General features: G+C 38.6%; 1 protein-coding gene across 1 annotated transcript in view; it reads right to left on the bottom strand.

Annotated features, from left to right (window-relative positions):
* The window catches only part of LOC112024967 (polyribonucleotide nucleotidyltransferase 1, chloroplastic), a 68734-nt gene that overhangs the window by 23709 nt on the left and 25818 nt on the right, over positions 1–19207 (bottom strand). Inside the window, 5 exon segments of the mRNA XM_065780342.1 lie at positions 1828–1941; positions 5005–5079; positions 5300–5563; positions 7944–8057; positions 9046–9102. Coding sequence (XP_065636414.1) covers positions 1828–1941; positions 5005–5079; positions 5300–5563; positions 7944–8057; positions 9046–9102 — 624 coding nt within the window.

Genomic DNA, 19207 nt, shown 5'->3' with positions numbered 1-19207 from the left:
CAAGGTTTATCACAAGTGAGAAAAGATTGACCAGAAGCATGTCGGTTCCACTTTTATCGTTGAGAAAAAAAGGATGGAAAGGAATGACTGGACATCCAATAGATTGGGTGAAGGATCTGAACTTGAACTCAAGGACAAGCTTTCTAAAATCAAGGGAGACGGATACAGCCTGCTAGATATGATTTTTCAAAAATGCATTTAATATTTCTTGAAGTCTGGTCAATTTATTTTTTATTCCTTTATGTTGTAGTTTGTGTAGAATTTTAAGTCAGTCAATACGTCCTAATTTGAGTTTCATGACCTTTTGAATGCGTGATCTCGGAGCTAGGGAGAGTAATTATTGTCACTAGAGAATGTAGTGCTATTTATATGTCAAGTATGGGTTAATGTAGACAATCTTTTACTTATTAAAATACATATTTTACAGAATCGTTCTCTAAAGCCCTATTTTGGGCTTGTTTCTTCCATGTACACTTTCTATTCTCCTGTTCTTCTTTGTTCTAAATCAGTTCCAGAAACCACTATTACTGTTGCATCAAACCTATATGATTGAATTATCAAAACAAGGTAGCTATTAATATTACTCACAATCGTGTACAACATGATAGGATTAAACATTTTGAAATTGGCATGCATTTCATCAAGGAGAAGCTAGATGATGACATTATTTGTACTCCATTGATGTAGATAGGAGAGCAACTAGAAGAATTCTAAACTAAAGGAGTTCCATGTAGTGTTTTTCATACCATTCTAAGCAAGCTGGGCTTATGCAATATCTTTGCTTTGGCTTGAGAGAGAGTGTTGGAATATGTAGTCCAGATATTATTAAAATATTACTGTTGCATCAAACCTATATGATTGAATTATCAAAACAAGGTAGCTATTAATATTACTCACAATCGTGTACAACATGATAGGATTAAACATTTTGAAATTGGCATGCATTTCATCAAGGAGAAGCTAGATGATGACATTATTTGTACTCCATTGATGTAGATAGGAGAGCAACTAGAAGAATTCTAAACTAAAGGAGTTCCATGTAGTGTTTTTCATACCATTCTAAGCAAGCTGGGCTTATGCAATATCTTTGCTTTGGCTTGAGAGAGAGTGTTGGAATATGTAGTCCAGATATTATTAAAAAAAAAAAAATTTAACCCTTATGAGGGTATATTTGTAGTCCATATATTATTATTTAAGTATAATAAAACCAATATTAGGGAAAATCAAATTAACCTGGCATAAGATTTCTACAAAATTCAAAACATACCTACCCCTCACATGGGTTAAATGTGGAACTATAAAGGGATCAACCCACCGAACAATCACTATTATTTCTGATCTCTTTTTTTTTCTTCAGTGCAGTCATATGCCCAAAACCCACCCCTCCTACTGTTGAACGATAAAATCTCCCTTAAGGGGCAAGAGGGAGAACTCAGCAAATGTTAATTTTTTCTCTTTCTATTTGTTCAGTGCAATTACTCCCCATTTATTTAGTAACAAACACTAAGAAGTATATGATTAAGTGGATAGAAGTAAATGCTTTAAAGAAACAAACACTAGGAAAGGCAACATTACTCAGTGGGTTGGAGTAACTGTTTCAAAGAAGCAAGCCATGTAGAACACAAAGTAATCCCCATGCACACATGCATATGTACATACACACCCACACACTCAATTGTTAATCATGTAAACATGTTTTTATATAAACTTTCATCGATGGGAAGAAAAGAAAAGAAAGGAGTTCCATATACACACATGCAGGAAAATAAACATCAGCGGATAGTCATGAAGGCCTGTATTCAAAGTCAAAATTAGATTGCATCAAACCTGTGTTTCCCCTCGGGTGAAAAGAGCACTTCCATGTGCCCTTGGAAGTAATCCACATCTTGACTTAATAGGACGTATTTCATCTAAGGCGCGTCCATCACTTCTTCTACCACCCTGTAACAAGTGCAACAAAAAATCATTTAAGAAATAACTTGCTTGCATCAGTCATATTAAGTTGACAAAAGGATCCAAATTGTTTGACATAGCCCTAAAAACCCAGAAGCAAGGCCTAAGATATCCTAGGTATGAAAACCTGCCTCAAGAAGAAAATAACTAGCTAATGATGAATCTGAATGAACAGCTCTTAAGAGGAATTCGAGACATTCCTTCAGCTTCTATTGAATATTATCAACTCAACTCAACTCAACTAAGCCTTAATCCTAATTAAATATTCTCTACTATGCTTCTTCAATATTCTACTCAGCTGTAGCATTCAAAAAAATAAATTCTACTCGGCTGCAATTGTTTTTTTCTCTCAAGTATTCAGCAGTTACATTATGTACAGCCTCAAATTACCCTACTTTTTCCAATATTTTAAACCTAAAACTACCATTGGTCTGCAGTTGCACCTTAAACTTTGCTGACCGTGCACCTTCATTATAAGATCTCAGCTCTTAACAATAGTTTCTATCAAGAAATACCAACAACATAACCCTCAATTACAGTTTAGCTACCGAAAAATTGTCTATTCTTTCCTAATCTTCCACCTTTTAAACTCAATAACTATAATTCTTTCAAAATATAGCCAGCCACTTAAACAATTTTAGTAATTTAAAGACTACACAACAAAGTATGAACTTCCAGGAGGTTGCTCCTTACTATCAGTTTTAGATATTCATTTTAATGCCTAACATTCTTTCTAATAAATACATTAATTTTCCCTGATCTTTCACTATCTATGCATCTTAACTCATAATAAATATCTTGCAGTCATGGAAGGTCAGTTTCAATTTTCTAGCATAAAGATAGGGAGAATGCTGCTTACTAAAACAGGAAGGCCAGTTTCATTTTGCTGGCATAAATATGAGTTTTCTTTTAATGATTTTCTTATATGTGACATGATCATAAATGCATTTTTGTAAACTTGGATTCTGATCATCTTTGATACTTTTGTTCATCTTGAGTTGAGCTTTAGGGTATGTTTGGAATAAAGGGAGATGAGGTAAGACAAGAGGAGAGTAGAGATGAAGGCAAGTGGACCTTCCCCTCTACTCTCCCTCCATTCAAACATAGGGTCAATTTTTTTGTGATTGTTTTGGATGTGACTAGTCAAACTAAAACTTGGATTTGGATGACCCTTTGGATCTTGATCTATATTTACTGTAAATAGCTAACTCAAAAAGTTTGGTTATATCTGTATGAAATGATAGGGTTATGAATTTTTTGTTGAATGTTTATATAGTTGTAAGCAGTAAATATATTTTTTATTGATTTTGTCAGCATTTAACATAAGCTCCCACTATTATGTAGGGGAGGGAAGAATATTTAATGCCAGAAGGAAGTTATCAAATGTGCTTGCCGGTTGGAAATCAGTTGCAGGAGGGGGGGGGGTGGTTTAATTTGCCGCCTTGGTGTAGAAGAATGTTTTGAGATATTTGACCTCTATACAGTTAAGAATGGGACAAATCTTAAAGACCTGTTTTTTTTCCTGCAAATCTTAGAGTGTCAAGTATTAATTGTTGAAGTTCTAGTTTACTAATGGTCAAGTAATATTCATCTCCCACATTCAGTTTTTTGCTATTTTACATGTGTCCTTGGAGATGTTTAGCAACTACATATACTCAAACAGTTAATAATTTGTGGTGTTCTTTCTCTTGTCCATTTCATTTGACTCATAAATAAGATAATCACGATAAGTTTATCATTATACTTTGCCTAGACTATCTATTGGTTGCTGTCACTGTTGACAATGTTATTGACAAAGCATTTCATTTGTAAAAGTTGACCATAAAATTATTAAATGGTTGGTCAATTCATTTTGTTTGTGTGTAAATAATGGTAACTTATATTACCTACCCAACAACAAAGTAATAAAATGAAGACGTAAACCAAGATAGAACTTTAAATGAGAATCTCTATTACTTTCTATACTTTCAAAAAAAAATTGCAAAAATATGTCAAAAAAATTTATCATACAAGTTGAAACTTTTTTGAGCAAAGATCTGACACAGGTCAGCAGTTTCAAAGAATCCCCAAAATGTTCCTTCCACTCGGTAGAAACCAAGAATCTATCTTTCCGGGACATGGCAGGAATGTACTAGTTGTATGTCATGCGTAGGAACCCCTTTCAGATTCTGTTAGATGCATCTTGTCAATGAAGTTTAATAATTCCATCATAGCTCTAGTAAATTTGACAGCTCTAGCTCTCTAATGAGAATAGTGAACAGTATTGAAGTGCCCTGCCACCCATCAAAGAACCCACTTCTCTACTACTTAAATTAGATCAACCCATAACTTTCCAAGCTCCCTATCTTTGTTTGGCTCGTACATCCCTTCAAGAAACCCATTCAGAGCTATCCTCAATATTTCCAACAAACTGAACAAAGTAAATCCCCCAGAGAAGAAGCCAACCCTTTCCACAATTCATTTATCTTACCTTATCAACAACCCTCCCACAGTTTTTGATTATTTCCTTCTTCCTCAAATCATTTAACCCTACTATTGGCTCTTCTACAGAATCCACTACTTGCATGATAATTTATACAAGACTCTAAATTCTTCCATTGCCTTAAGTCCTCTGTTGAAGAACCATGGCATTTCTGTCTACCCCCAAGACTAGTTTTCCAATGACTTTCAACTCTCAAAATACCCCATTACTTCGTCATGAAATCCCTTAATAGAATAGGGATGCCCAAGACAACAATAAACCTTTGCATCTGTTCTAAGTTCTAACACCTATCTTTTTTCTTTTTTATTTGATGATGTAGGAGAACTTCACTTAGATTAGTTGCATGTCACAGAGCATACTGTACAACAATCCTCATAGTTAATCAAATTCCTACAGGCAACAAACCCCACCTGCTAGAACTAGTTACCGGGTAACCCCAACGGCTCTAAAATAGTTATGGAAACTTGAATGAAATGTTACTAACACCAACTTATAAGTCTGCACTACTAGGAGGGAAATATGTTCATTTTTGTACCAATCATCTATTTCACAGAAAGAAAGCACCTTACCTCCACAATGCGCTTCCGCAAGAATTTTGATGTTACTTCTTTAAAAACTAGCTTCACATCTACCTCAGAAAAAAGCTGGAAAAGAACAATAATTGTAATCAATTGACATTTGCATCAAATATGCATTTATAAATTTCAACATAGAAGATAGATCAGAAATAATTCATTCATCAATAAAAATTTCTAAAAACCTCAACCAAAAAAAAAAAAAAAAGGAATTAAAGTGTTAACCCATAAAGGCAAATTAAAATTTCAACATCATCAATTCTATAAATACTTTATAATTGTAAGTTACCAAGGGCGTAGACCTTCGTGAATTTGGCTTTATATGAACATCTCCTTCATCTACTTCACCATCCACAACCACTTCCTCATCCTCATCCTCATCCTCAAATAAATCTGGTAATGTTTCAGCAGCTCCTGAAACTGTATCTGTTTCGACATAACCATTTTCAGTAAGTATAGTCAGAACCTTTTCTTCCAATGATGTGAGAGCTTTTCTTCTAGGTATTTTGTTCCTAATTTGCAAGATTTTCACCAACTCATCTCCAGCAATTTCCTGCACACGGTGAATTATTAAACTTACCACTTATTACAATTCATATTCCAATAACTATAATTATCCAAAGTACTGAAAAAGATACAGAAATAATCGAGGATGGAGAAATTGAAACAAAATACTAGAATAACAAGTTTAACTAAGATGAAGCTTTAATATTGAAGCCAACCACATAAAAGGGTCTTTTGGATCCAACATCCTAGTTTCTCTCCCAATCTTACATAATTTGTGCAATTGATGTGCATGTGTGTGATACCTAAAATGCATAGAAATACTTGCCTTCATATTTGAGTTGTGTGTTTAATGTTTGACTATAAATACATGAATTAAATTTCTGGAGTGTACTCTAATTGTGAATGCTATAATTTCTATATATATATATATATATGAGAAAGCGTCTGTTCATGTGAGGTTCGCATAAATTATATTTTACAGTTATATTTTGAGTATGATAATGTTCTCTAAATAGTTATCTATATTGTATACAACCTAATCCCATACATGATTAAGTGTTGGTCTTTGGATGCTATCTATTGTGGGGCATTACGATATCTCACGTCAAGGATTTGATATGTGAGTCATCAATGGTTTGGAATGTTTAGTCCCTTTGAGTGGGTGTTTGTTTAGTTACACCAAAAGTGTACCATACCTTTTGAGGAGCTCCCTATGTCATGATAAATAGTATCAAAATTAACATAGCAGCCCCGTGTATCTTGTTGGCATTGCATGCAACACAAAACAAGTGTTATTAGTTCTAGTTATTTTTATATTAGCATATTAATAAGGGTATTTTTGTAATCATGCTATAAACCCTAATATAAATATATGCTAAGGTGTGGACCTAATTGATTATGACCTAGACCTTTTCTTTCTTTCCTCTCTATCTGTCTCTCTCTATTCTTCTCTTCCTCATTCTTCTCACGTAACCCTAAATCTTCATATTTTACAACTCTACAAGGATATCAAGAATGTAAGTGAAGGAAATTGAGGAACCTCATACCAAAATTTTCCAAGGATTTGGAATGTGAGTTAACAATGATTTGGTATGTGAATGCATCACACAAATACATGTCAATCGCACATCAAGCATGTACTAGATTGATCTGTATTATAAAAGCTATTACGGGGAGTATCATGCGAATGTGATTAACGTTCTCCTAGTTGTGACAATGACTAACTACTTGGAGAGCATCCCCAAGTACGACAGCCAAATTTCCAAGAACCTCCAGTAAAAATGCCAATTTGTTATTAACGAGTAGTATCCAGTATGAGGTTTATAACATGTCACATTTGCAAACAAATCCAATGGCATAGAAGAATCCACATCAATTATCTACTTAAGGAGACTCTTCCCCCATTTAAAATAAAAAACAGTGTCTTTTAAATTCTTTACTCCCTCACTTTTATCGATCAATTATTTTCAACCATATGAATCAACTTTCTTTCCCCCAAATAATCTTTGGATATAATATCAAAATAAAAAATCGAATCCAATTGTCACACCTCATCCCCCTCCAAACCCAAATAAAAAATAAACCCCACCTCGGACCCAAGTCCATTAGTCCATAACCTTTGCCAAAAGCTCACATGAGCACCAGTACCACCACAAACGCTCATGTTGGTGCCCTATGAAGATTGCCTCAACACTGCTAGCATGAGAAGCTTCACCCTCAACAAGCGGTGAGTTTTAACCTCCCCCACTAGCATCCCATCCAACCCCACCTTGCTAAAATGGCGCAACTTGTAGGCGCCACAGCAACAATTATTTGAGCAAGAAATTTTTTTTCCTGTTTTCTGTTTTTTTTTTTTTTTTTTTTCTTGGGGTTGTTGGGGGGGGCGGCGGGGGTGAATGTGGACACAATCCAACATCATGACAAAAAAGAGCTGCTGTTACTAATATCAATGGGAAAACAGCTGCTTGTGATAATGAATAAGATGGCTTCTTCTATATTTATAAAAACACGAGGCATTGCAAATCACATACCAGATGCTACCGGTTAATAAAACATTGTAGAAGATCCAATCCTTGTAAAATAAATTACCTTTCCAATACATTATCCATCATTCAAAATTCCCATTTATCATCCACATCACAAAACATTGGGAAAAAAAATTATTAAAGAAAAAACCAAATACACTCTTCAATAAGCTGCCTAAGTACGCAATAAATGCTGCTCTAGCTCATCTGGCAGCTCCCCTTACAAGTTCTAGGTAGAGGGTGAGGTCATGACTTAAAGACCCATCAGGCGCATGTGTAACTTAACAATGGAAAAAAGTATGCAATAAATTTAAATTAATACTTGCAATTCAGAGAGAGAGAGAGAGAGAGAGAGAGAGAAAGATGATGATATTGATTAAATAAAAGGGATATAAAACATACTTCCACATGCTTATATAGCTCAGGAGGAGGTAATTTGATTGCGTCAAGCATTTTTGGTTTCCCACACTTCTTAACCAAAGCCTCCACCTCATTGCAAATTGCTCGTACTGCATCCTGATATTAGCAAACAGGTAAATAGTTATCCATCTATGCAGATTCACCTGCTGCTGAGGGATACTTCACTAGAAGAAACAATTGCTATTTAAACTCTCACTTCCTGAGGTAGTTGCAAATATTCCAGAAATAACAAGGTATACACTTCAAAAAAAAATTATATTTTACAAAGAAAGCAGGTCAAAAGATAAAATGACTCATAATAAAATGACTTCTAGATCAATTACAACTCATAGGGTCAAAGCAAGAACTTATCAATAAACTTCACCACATAACATCAAGAAAGTACTTTAAGTGAACATTTGGATAGCGCAAACATTCGCGTCCAGCGTTTTAAGCATGGGTCCCGTGCACTATTCACAGGACCTACAAACCTCTTTTTTCAGCCAAACTTTCATTAAAAATGGGTCTCACGGCACTATTTATACATTTAAAAATTATTTTGTTATAGTGTTTTCAATTTTCAGTTTTTCGCAATAAGCGATATCTAAACATACCCTAATAATCAACTAACCGATGAGAAGTTAAAAAGCATGAACTGCTAGCACAATTCCATCCCAACAATTAAATACAAACGTACCAGACTAAGTTATAATCCACAATGTTGCCATGTGCTCCCTTAGAAATGTCACTAGCTTGTGGAAAACAAGACTAGGAGAGATGCATGGTGCTGCCTGACAGTACACTTTATGATGTACCACTCTATATATATAGTCAAATTCAAGTTCTTATTGAGACCCTCATTCATTTATTTGGGTCAAATTTAGATTGAGACCTCTTTGCTTATACATTAGAAAACGTCTAAGAGAACAGACAAGGCCACGAAACTTTGACATGTAAAGGGGCAAGACAAGCCAATTAAACATCAAATTAAAAACTTGACCAAAAAATACCCAATAGGCTATTTAGCATTGTGTTCTTTAAACTAGAAAAATAGAAATAATAACAATGTAGCAATTAAGCTACATACTTAAATGAAGTAAACAACCTGCCCAACTTCTACTGCTCGCAGCAACTTTTCTTCTGGGAGAAAATTACAGTAACCCTGCAATGAACAAGTTAACACATCTGTTAATGAGAGTAAGCATGAAAATGAGCAAGCACAGCAATTGTTAAAGATCACACTGTATTTAACACTGGGAAAAGATAACCAATACATTCTTTTAAGTCAATATCTCCTTTATCGAAGTAATTTGTTCTCCATTATCAACTATAGCAATAATAAATCGCAACAAACCAGGTTAGTGATAATAGAGATCTTGACTAGAAAGGATATATTGTTTATCTCACAACCCAACTGTAAATCTCAATACGAATTAAAAAACTTAGGAAATCTACTGCTGAAGAAACCAGAATGTGTACCAATCCACATGGTCATATACTTTTTCAATATCTAGCTTGCAAATAGCACAAGGAAATCTACTTCTAATCCAGCTTGCACAATCATTAGAAATTAAAACAGAACCCAAAATCTGTCAGTTCTCCACAAAAACATTATGCTAGTCAGCAACAAACTTTGGTAGAGCATGTTATAATCCAATTAAAGGTTTGTACTTTGTTTCAACCCTTCCCTTCATCTTCACCATCTAGTACAAAACTCTTCTTCTAGGGAAGACCATCTTACCAGGGAGCCAACCATGTTCTTGCCCAAGATTCTGCCTGAAGTTCATGGGTGTCGCATTCACCAATCAGATGTTTGGATATGAGCTATAATCAGTAAGAATAGCCCAAAGTTCATATGCGTTCTTAAACAAACTAACGTAGGACAAATTGGAGGATTTGTTTACATATGCTTGTTGTTGGTTTTGCATTCTACTTCTTAATTTTTTTTTTTTTTGATAAGTAAGAAAGAAGTATATTCAAGAAACTACTTCATGAAAACAACATAAGGCAGGCAAGGGATACAGGGAAGGAAACAAACAAGAAAAACAACAAAACAAACAACAGCCAACAAAAAACTAAGAACAAAGAAGAGAACTAAGGAACAAAGGGAGAGAGTCACTAGAGGTGAGTCCCCAAGCCCTAGACCAATCAAAAAGAGAGCCACTAAAGAAAGCTAGCAACTGGTCATCGGATTTATCCTTGTCTTCAAAAGTTCGCCAGTTTCGCTCCCTCCAGATACACCACATTAGACAAAGAGGAGCTAAATTCCAAATGCTAGAGGAGTGCTTTCCCAACCAATTCCACCAACCAAAAAGTGTATCTGCAACCGATCTTGGCAAAACCCAAGAGATTCCAAAAGATCTGAAAACCAAGCTCCACAGCTGATGAGCTTTGACACAATGGAGTAGCAAATGATTCACCGTCTCCCCGCTACATCGATACATAATGCACTAGTCAACAAAATCAAAGCCTCTACCCCGCAAATTGTCCCTTGTACCTATCTTCTCCCAAACTGCGGTCCAAACAAAGAAAGAGACGCGCGGAAGAGCCTTAACCTTCCAAATACCTTTCCAAGGAAAGATAATAGGCGAGAGACTTCGAAACTTATCATAGAAAGAGCGGATGTCATAATCCCCCTTCTTCGACAACTTCCACCTCATACGATCTCTGTGCTCTGATTTAGGTAAATTAGAGCCCAAGGTTCGAAAGAAATCCTCCACCTCACCTGACTCCCAATCATTTGGGTCCCTGAGTAAGCGAACATTCCAGCTTCTCCGAGCCTCAGACCCTAACCTTTCGAGAGAAGAGGCCACAAATGCCTCTCTATTATAAGCAATCCCATACACAGCCGGGAAGGAAATATAGAGTGATGATTCCCCACACCACTGATCTGTCCAAAATTTCACTCTATCCCCCACCCCTACCTCAAACTGAATGAATTTTCTAAACACCTCCCAACCTTTCCAGATACTTCTCCATAAGCCACACCTGTGGACACCCCTGCCCAACTTGGAAGACCAACCCCCCCCACTCTTCCCCAAACTTCAAAGCTACAACCCTCCTCCAAAGACAATTCTCTTCAACCCCAAACCGCCACAACCATTTTCTTAGGAGAGCTTGATTAAAAGTAGTAATTTTCCTTACTCCCAATCCTCTGTTCGCCTTAGGAGTACTCACCTTATTCCACCCCACCAAATGAGCCTTCGAATCCCCCCACAAGAAGTCCCTTTGCATCTTCTCAATCTTATTAGCCACATGCGAGGGGATGGTAAAGAGAGATAAATAATAGGTAGCTAGGCTAGCTAGAGTACTCTTAAGCAACGTAAGTCTTCCACCTTTCGACAGATACAACTTCTTCCACCCAGCCAACTTTCGTTTAATTTTCTCCAAGATAGGGTTCCAGATAGAGGGGAACTTATGGGAAGCCCCCAGCAGCATACCGAGGTAGGTCATAGGCAATGTCCCAATCCTACAACCCAGAATCTCAACCAATGCTTGCAAATTATTAACCTCCCCAATTGGAACCATCTCGCTCTTCGAGACATTAACCTTCAAACCTGTCACTGCCTGAAAACAAAGGAGAAGCATTCGGACATGAAGGATCTGCTCCACTTCCACATCACAGAATAGAATAGTATCATCCGCAAACAAAAGATGCGATACACATTCCCCTTCCCCCCGTCTACCATTAGCCTTGAAACCCCTGATTAGGTCGGCACCTTCAACTCTTTTCAACATCCTACTTAAAACCTCCATAATGACCAGAAACAGCATAAGAGATAAAGGATCCCCTTGTCTCAGACCCCTCGTGCTCCTAAAAAAATCAGCTGGAGCCCCATTAACCAAAATAGAGAACTGGACAGTAGAGATGCAAGTGCGAATCCATCTACACCACTTCTCCCCAAAGCCCATTCTCTTCAATAGATCTGGAAGAGCCTCCCAATTCACATGATCATAAACTTTCTCAATGTCTAGCTTACAAATAACCCTCGAAGTCTTACTCTTCACTCGACTATCAACACACTCATTAGCAATGAGGACAGAGTCAAGAATCTGTCTACCTCCCACAAAACTATTCTGAGTCTCAGAGATTAGTTGATCTAAAACCAGCTTCAAACGATTCGCCAAAACCTTAGACAAAATCTTGTACAAACTCCCCACCAAGCTAATAGGCCTGAAATCTCGAATATTGGAAGCATCATTCTTCTTAGGAATTAAGGCTATGAAAGTAGCGTTTAAAGATTTCTCAAACTTACTGTGAAGATAGAACTCCTCAAAAACTGCAAGAATGTCTCTTTCCACCACTCCCCAACAATGGTGAAAGAAGGCTAGAGTGAAACCATCTGGACCTGGAACTTTATCCCCAGCCAACTCCTTGACAGCTAGAAGAATCTCCTCCTTCTCAAACCTCCTCTCAATCCAGCCCCTCTCCAACCCGTCTATCTGATCAAACTCCAAGCCTTCCGCAAAAGGCCTCCACTCTTCTGACTCCTGATACAGATTTTTATAAAATTGTACCACTTGAGCCACCACCTCAGACTCCTCCTCATAAATCACCCCATCTACCTCCAAAATGCTCAGATGGTTAAACCTTCTACGGGAGTTGGCCACCCTATGAAAGAATTTGGTGTTATGGTCTCCTTCCTTAATCCATAACATTCTTGATTTCTGTCTCCAAGAGATTTCTTCCAATGAGAGAAGCTTCTCAACTTCAGATCTCACCACAGCTCTCTCACAAGCCTCTGCATCAGAGAGGCCAAACTCCCCTTCCTTGGCATCTAGAAAATTCAACGTCTCCAATAATTGAGACTTCTTACGTCCGACATGACCAAGCTCCGAACGGTTCCACTGAATGATATTTTCTTTCAAAGCCTTCAATTTTTTGCCAAATACAAAACTAGGAATGCCAGAGAAAGAATGTCTATTCCACCAAGAATGGACTCTCTCAAGGAACCCATCCGTTTTTAACCACATATTCTCAAACCTAAACGGACTTTTCCCCCTCGCCATTCCCCCTACCTCCACTAGAATTGGAAAATGATCAGAAATTGGGTGAGGTAAAATCCGCTGGATCACATCCGGATAGTGCTCCTCCCAATCATGAGACACCAAAACTCTATCAATCCTAGACATCGAAGGCTGATCTGATCCGCTAGACCAGGTAAAACTCCCTCCCTAGAGAGGCAGATCAATCAAATTAAGGTCCTCAATGAACTCCGAAAAAAGCTCCATAGCTGGAGTGAGACGGGAATTACCCGACTGTTCACTCGGAAAGCGGACAATATTAAAATCCTCGATGCAACACCATGGGACGTTCCAATAATGCTGAATACCAACCAACTCGTCCCACATTAGCCCCCTCGCGTTGTTATCCGTTGGGCCATAAACCCCAGTACACGCCTAGCTGAAGCCATCCCCCACCCCTTTCCACCGCACAGACACAGAAAAGGATCCCACCAGAAACTCTAGCCTCTCTAAGACCCTCCTATCCCACATCATCAAAACCCCGCCTGCCGTATGGACAGCATCTAAAGCCACCCAGTCCACATAAGGACAACTCCACAAACTGCCAACCATTTGTCTGTCCAAACCAGTGAGCTTAGTCTCTTGAAGACAAATTACATCACACTTCCACTCACGCAATAAATTTTTCACTATCGAGCGTTTTCGACAGTCATTCAGACCCCTAACATTCCAGGAAAGAATTTTTAAATTCATAAAGACAAGATAAAACCCAACTGATAAACTTGATCAGCAGCCAACACTCTACCTACCATCATAATTAACCGAAGAATGTAAATTCCTCAGCTCTCTCATCCCTTTTTCCTTGTTATTGGCAGCTTTTCTAGGAACTGTGACTTTCCTATTTAACACTTTGGCTTCCTCCGTCTCCTTCTCAATCTTTTGTAGCAAAGCAATACATAACTTCTCATGTTGACTTAGAGGCAGCCCCACCAGTTTACTAAAACCAGGAAGTCTATTCTTCACCCAACTAGAAATATCCAATGTATTTACATAATCCAGTGCCTCATTATCACAAGTCAACTCGGTTGACACGGGTAACCTAGAAGGAGTAATAGACATCAGAGGGATTGCTAGGCTATCCTCTCCACCCAAGCCCATATCCAAGTGACTCAAATCTCCCACCACCAAAGCACTCTCCCTAGGAACAACGCACACAGCCTTCGTGGGTATCTCCACTAAACTAGACAAATCCTGCTCCATGACATCAGGTGGCCTGAGGTTGGCACAGCTGTCCCAGCCCCCTTTGACCCCATCGTTGACATCCAAAGCCACAATCCCAGCCCTCGAAAGGCTCCAGAAGAAACATGAGAGGAGGAGCTCAACCGATGGCCGCGAGATCGCCGTAGCGGACTTACCCGGTGACACCGTGAGCTCATCGGAGCTAAGACCGGCGGGGAAAGAACCGTCGGCGACCGTCGAAGGCCCGACGCTCCGGTCCGGCACCTCTGGCTCAGGGACGAAGGGTTGGGGAGGAACCATGGGGCTCGCCTCTGGAGTTCGAGCCTGGGCTAATTCTCCATCGCCCTTAACAGAGCTCTCACCCACTTCAAAAGCACTTGGGCCCGATAAGAAAGAGTTAAAAGGGGTCATATGAGTATCGATCAGCAATGGGCTTGAGCCCAGGCCCAAACCATGCAGATTTTCAGCCTTTTTGTTCCCACGTGCAACCCATTGAAGGGTCTTTGGAACTTCTTTATAACAGACCCTATCCTCTACCCGTGATTTCCTTCTGAGCAACGTATCTCCCCCTTTCTTTCTATCCCAGAAAACCCATCTGCTCCCTGTCACGTCAACGTCCACGATAAGACCACTACCTGTCCAGCAAAATCTTCTAGCATCACTCTTCTTCCCCTTATAATCAACTTTTGAAATCAAACTGAAGTTTGGGCAGCATATCCTAGAGTCTGCCAGGTATTGTTCACCTACCTCTACCTCCTCATTAATGCTCTGCTCCCTCCTGTCCCCTTCCACCACCTCCACCTTATCAGACTTGCCCACCAGAAAATCTCCCACTTTGGCCCCTTTAAGTCTCAGATTCACCCCCTTATCCTTCTCTCCTAACTGTGTCATCTTCCCCTTGGCTGTGAAACCAAGCTGCTTTAGTTGCTTTCTACCATCTATTCTTTCATGAGAGCCTTGCACAACTTCAGCAAAGGTTCTAGAGTTTAGTGCCTCCAAATTATACCTCCGCACCTGAGGAATAAATTTTGGAGGACCATATCCACCCCCGGCATAGTGTGATGGATTCAGCAACTTTCTAAGTTCAAGACCAAAAGCCCTCCAACCAATTTTCTCTTTACCTTCAGGGATAATGATTGATCTCCTAGACCCAGCAGCTTTGAGCTCAGTCAATAACAAGAACTGACCTGAAGAGTTGGAGCTCCTTTGGAGAGTAAGAAAACAACTTCCTTCATACACAGGGAGTGTACAAAGAAAGCAAAAGCCTACTAAAAATTACATAAATCTACGAAATCTAAAACAGAGGGTATGGCAAGACCACTCAAAACAGAATACCACTCAAAAACAGTCCTCTATTCAAATAAAGACAGAAGGAAAATGCACTTCAACTCAATAATAGAATGCTCCTCCCCTTCAAAGATTCTATTATTCTATCAACCACTTGTTTTGCCATAACACAGGATATACCAAATAAACTAAAAACAAAGGACCATAAATAAGAGGCAAAAGGGCATTGAAGGAACAGGTGGTCTGATGGAGGAAATCGGTGAAAGGGAAGGCTATTTTGGAAAACTAAGTTGCTTAGAGAAAAGAAAAAATGAACTAACTCTTCAAGAGACACATTGTTGAATAATATCTTATAGGTAAATATTTCTTGGATTCAATATTCAACTAGTTACCATAAGGGCAGCCTTGCTTATTTATAGTTACATAAGCAAGCTGCTAAGCTAGTTATAAGAACCCACCATGTGGCTGCCATGTGATTGGCCAAAGCCTAACAAACTTCTCTAACTAACTGATATGCTATTGCACTTATCACTAACAACCCATAAGCTAATTAACTTTCTGTTACAAGTGATAAGGGCTATTATAAGTAAAAGGAACTACTTATCATACAACATAAGCACTAGTAACAGCTAGCTTTAAAAATCAACAGCATTAGAACTGTCCCTCTTTGGAACACACTTTTCCTCAAGTGTGGCTTGTGGTAAGCTGATCTGGTGCATGATAGGGGTGCAAGTGATGTACATTGAAACTGTTAGAAAAGCATAGATGATCAGGTAGCTTGACTAGGTAGGCATTGTCATTGATCTTATGTAGTATAGGACAAGGACCAATCTTCTTTTGCTGCAACTTAGTATAAGGTCCAACAGGGTTCCTCTCCTTGGTCAAGATCACCCATACTAGGTCACCTTCCTTGAAAATCACTTGCCTTTTCTTCATGTCAGCTTGTGCCTTATGCTTAGCCTTGTTGGCCTCTATTTTCGTCGTAATATCTGCATGTAGCTGCTGTACAAAGTCAGCTAATACAGTGGCTTTTGAATGCTCCTTCTTGGGTAAATGGTAATCTTGACAAGTTAAGAACATTGGCTGGTTGCATCCCATAAACAATCTCAAAGGAGAGTGTTGAGTCGTTCTATTGGTAGATGAGTTATCTGCTATAAGTAAAAGATTCTCCCATTCCTTAGGTTTGTCCTTCACAAAACACACTTAGGAGGTTGCCAACCTCCTATTGATCACCTTAGTCTATCCATCCATTTGAGGATGGAAACTGTACTGTACTGCAAGTCCATACCAATTTTCCTCCACAAAGTCCTCTAGAAATGGGCAAGGAACTTGGCATCCCTATTAGACACAATGTTGGTTGAAACTCCATGCAACTTATAAATCTCCCAAAAAATAAACCAGCAATATTGGAGGCATCATTAGTTCTCTTGCAAGCCACAAAATGGGCCACTTGGAGAATCTGTCAACTACCACTAGAATAGAGTCTAATCTTCTAGTAGTAGGGGATAATCCAAGCACAAAGTCCATGCTAATGCTGGTCCAAGGCTTGTTAGGCATTGGTGGTTGTCCCTTTGCTCTGTTGACAGATCATGCATCTTTGAACTAGTCTTCCCACATCCTTAAGTATGCCTTGCCAATAGAATTGTTGTTGTAGTAGCTGCAGTGTCTTCTCTCTCCCAAACTGGCCTTGGTTATGCACTGCAAGAAGAATCTTGGCTCTGAGAGAACTTTTTGAATACAAAGGAGCATGCAGTTGAACAAATAGTCATCTTGTAGGTTGAATCCAGGACAGGCAGCTCTGTTGCCTTGTTCAAATTCTGCATAATCTGAAATAGCTTGGAATCTTCTTTATAATGCTCCCTAATGCCTCAAAGCCCTTAACTATGTTGTACATATGCACAAGGAAGACCTCCAGCTAAGACCATCTACAACTCTATTAAGGACTCCAGCTTTGTGCCTTAAGCTAAAGTTGAACTATTGTAGGTAGACAACCCATTTGGCATGCCGTTTGTTGAGGATTGCTTGGCTGTTGAGGTGTCCTCATGGTTAGTATGGAGTATAAATTCCTTGTAAGCCAAATAGTTCTCCCAATGTTTTATTGCTTGTACTATGGCATATAATTCCACATCATAGGTGCAATAGTTGAGTTTTTCATTGAAATATGCCACTAGTTTACCCTCTTGACTGAGAACACCCCCTATGCCAACTCTAGAAGCATCACAATCCAATTTAAAAATCTTGTCAAAGTCAGGAGCCTGCAATACTAGTGCTGCAGTAAGGACAGCTTTTCAAGACCTTAAAACTTTGTTGCTTGGCCTCATCCCATGCAATAGTAGACAGCTTGACAATTAGTGAGTGGTGCTGCAATTGTGCTGAACCCTTTAATGAATCTCTTGTAAAATGTTGCTAAACCATGAAAACTTCTTACCTCAGCCACTAATCATGGAACAGGCCAATCTAGAATGGCATTAACCTTCCCCTCATCAATCGCAATTCCATTATCAGTCACCATATACCCAAGAAAACCTACCTTACTGCAAAGATGCATTTCTAGGTATTACCAGAGCCCACTAATCCCTCCATCCTACATCCCATTTAATATAATTGATTACAAGTAATATCCTTTCATTGTTAGGTTAGAAATATGTTTCCTTTCCTTTTATGATGTAATATGGGAGTCCTATTAAAAGGCCCCAAAATGCAGTATTGTAAGCAGTTGATTATGGATTTATTAAATTTGGGTTAGAAGTTTTCTTCCAATGCTTTGTGCTGATTCCAGGTAAGCCCATGTACTGATACATAGGTTCCTATCATGCTTGATGTTGATTCCAAGCAATCACTAGATGCTTACTCCTAGGTCTCATCTCTTTTGTAATATCATTCTTTTGTTTCCCATACACAAGTCACCCTTTTAAAGTTTATTGTGCTGCATCAAACTTGGTATCGGAGCTCCTTGTTCTACAACAGGTTCTTTTCCTTCTTCCAATGTAGTACGTGCAAGAAGATTTATAGCATTTCGATCTTGTGATTATTAAAAATACTTCTTAAGGGAAATGAAATTTGGTAAAGAAGCCTATATCTTTTTAAAGGTAATTTATATAAGCACTCAATTGGTTTTGATCCCACAACCTCACTAGGGATGGCAATAAAAGTCCGACCCGCGGATATCCGGTCCGGCCCGACCATAATGGGTCGGATTTTACCCGGCCCGATAAATAATAGGGTCGGGTATGGGTCTTTAAAAAAAAAAAACCCGAAACGGGTCCGGGTTGGGTCTGGGTTTTTGTCATACCCAGCCCGGACCCAACCCGTTTAAGTATGTAATTACCCAAAAACCCCTTATATATATATATAGGTGCAATAGTTGAGTTTTTCATTGAAATATGCCACTAGTTTACCCTCTTGACTGAGAACACCCCCTATGCCAACTCCAGAAGCATCACAATCCAATTTAAAAATCTTGTCAAAGTCAGGAGCCTGCAATACTAGTGCTGCAGTAAGGACAGCTTGTCAAGACCTTAAAACTTTGTTGCTTGGCCTCATCCCATGCAATAGTAGACAACTTGACAATTAGTGAGTGGTGCTGCAATTGTGCTGAACCCTTTAATGAATCTCTTGTAAAATGTTGCTAAACCATGAAAACTTCTTACCTCAGCCACTAATCATGGAACAGGCCAATCTAGAATGGTCCCAGATTTGGATTTGGGGGATTTATTTTGTATATATTTGAACTTGTGGAAGATCTTGTTGTAAGGAAGAATTTTTTTTTTTTTTTT

Source organism: Quercus suber, unplaced genomic scaffold, assembly GCF_002906115.3.
Source record: "Quercus suber isolate HL8 unplaced genomic scaffold, Cork oak 2.0 scaffold_233, whole genome shotgun sequence".
In the NCBI taxonomy this organism is placed as follows: domain Eukaryota; kingdom Viridiplantae; phylum Streptophyta; class Magnoliopsida; order Fagales; family Fagaceae; genus Quercus; species Quercus suber.
Note: the sequence above shows the minus strand (reverse complement) of the source record. Positions and strands in the feature narration are given on the sequence as shown.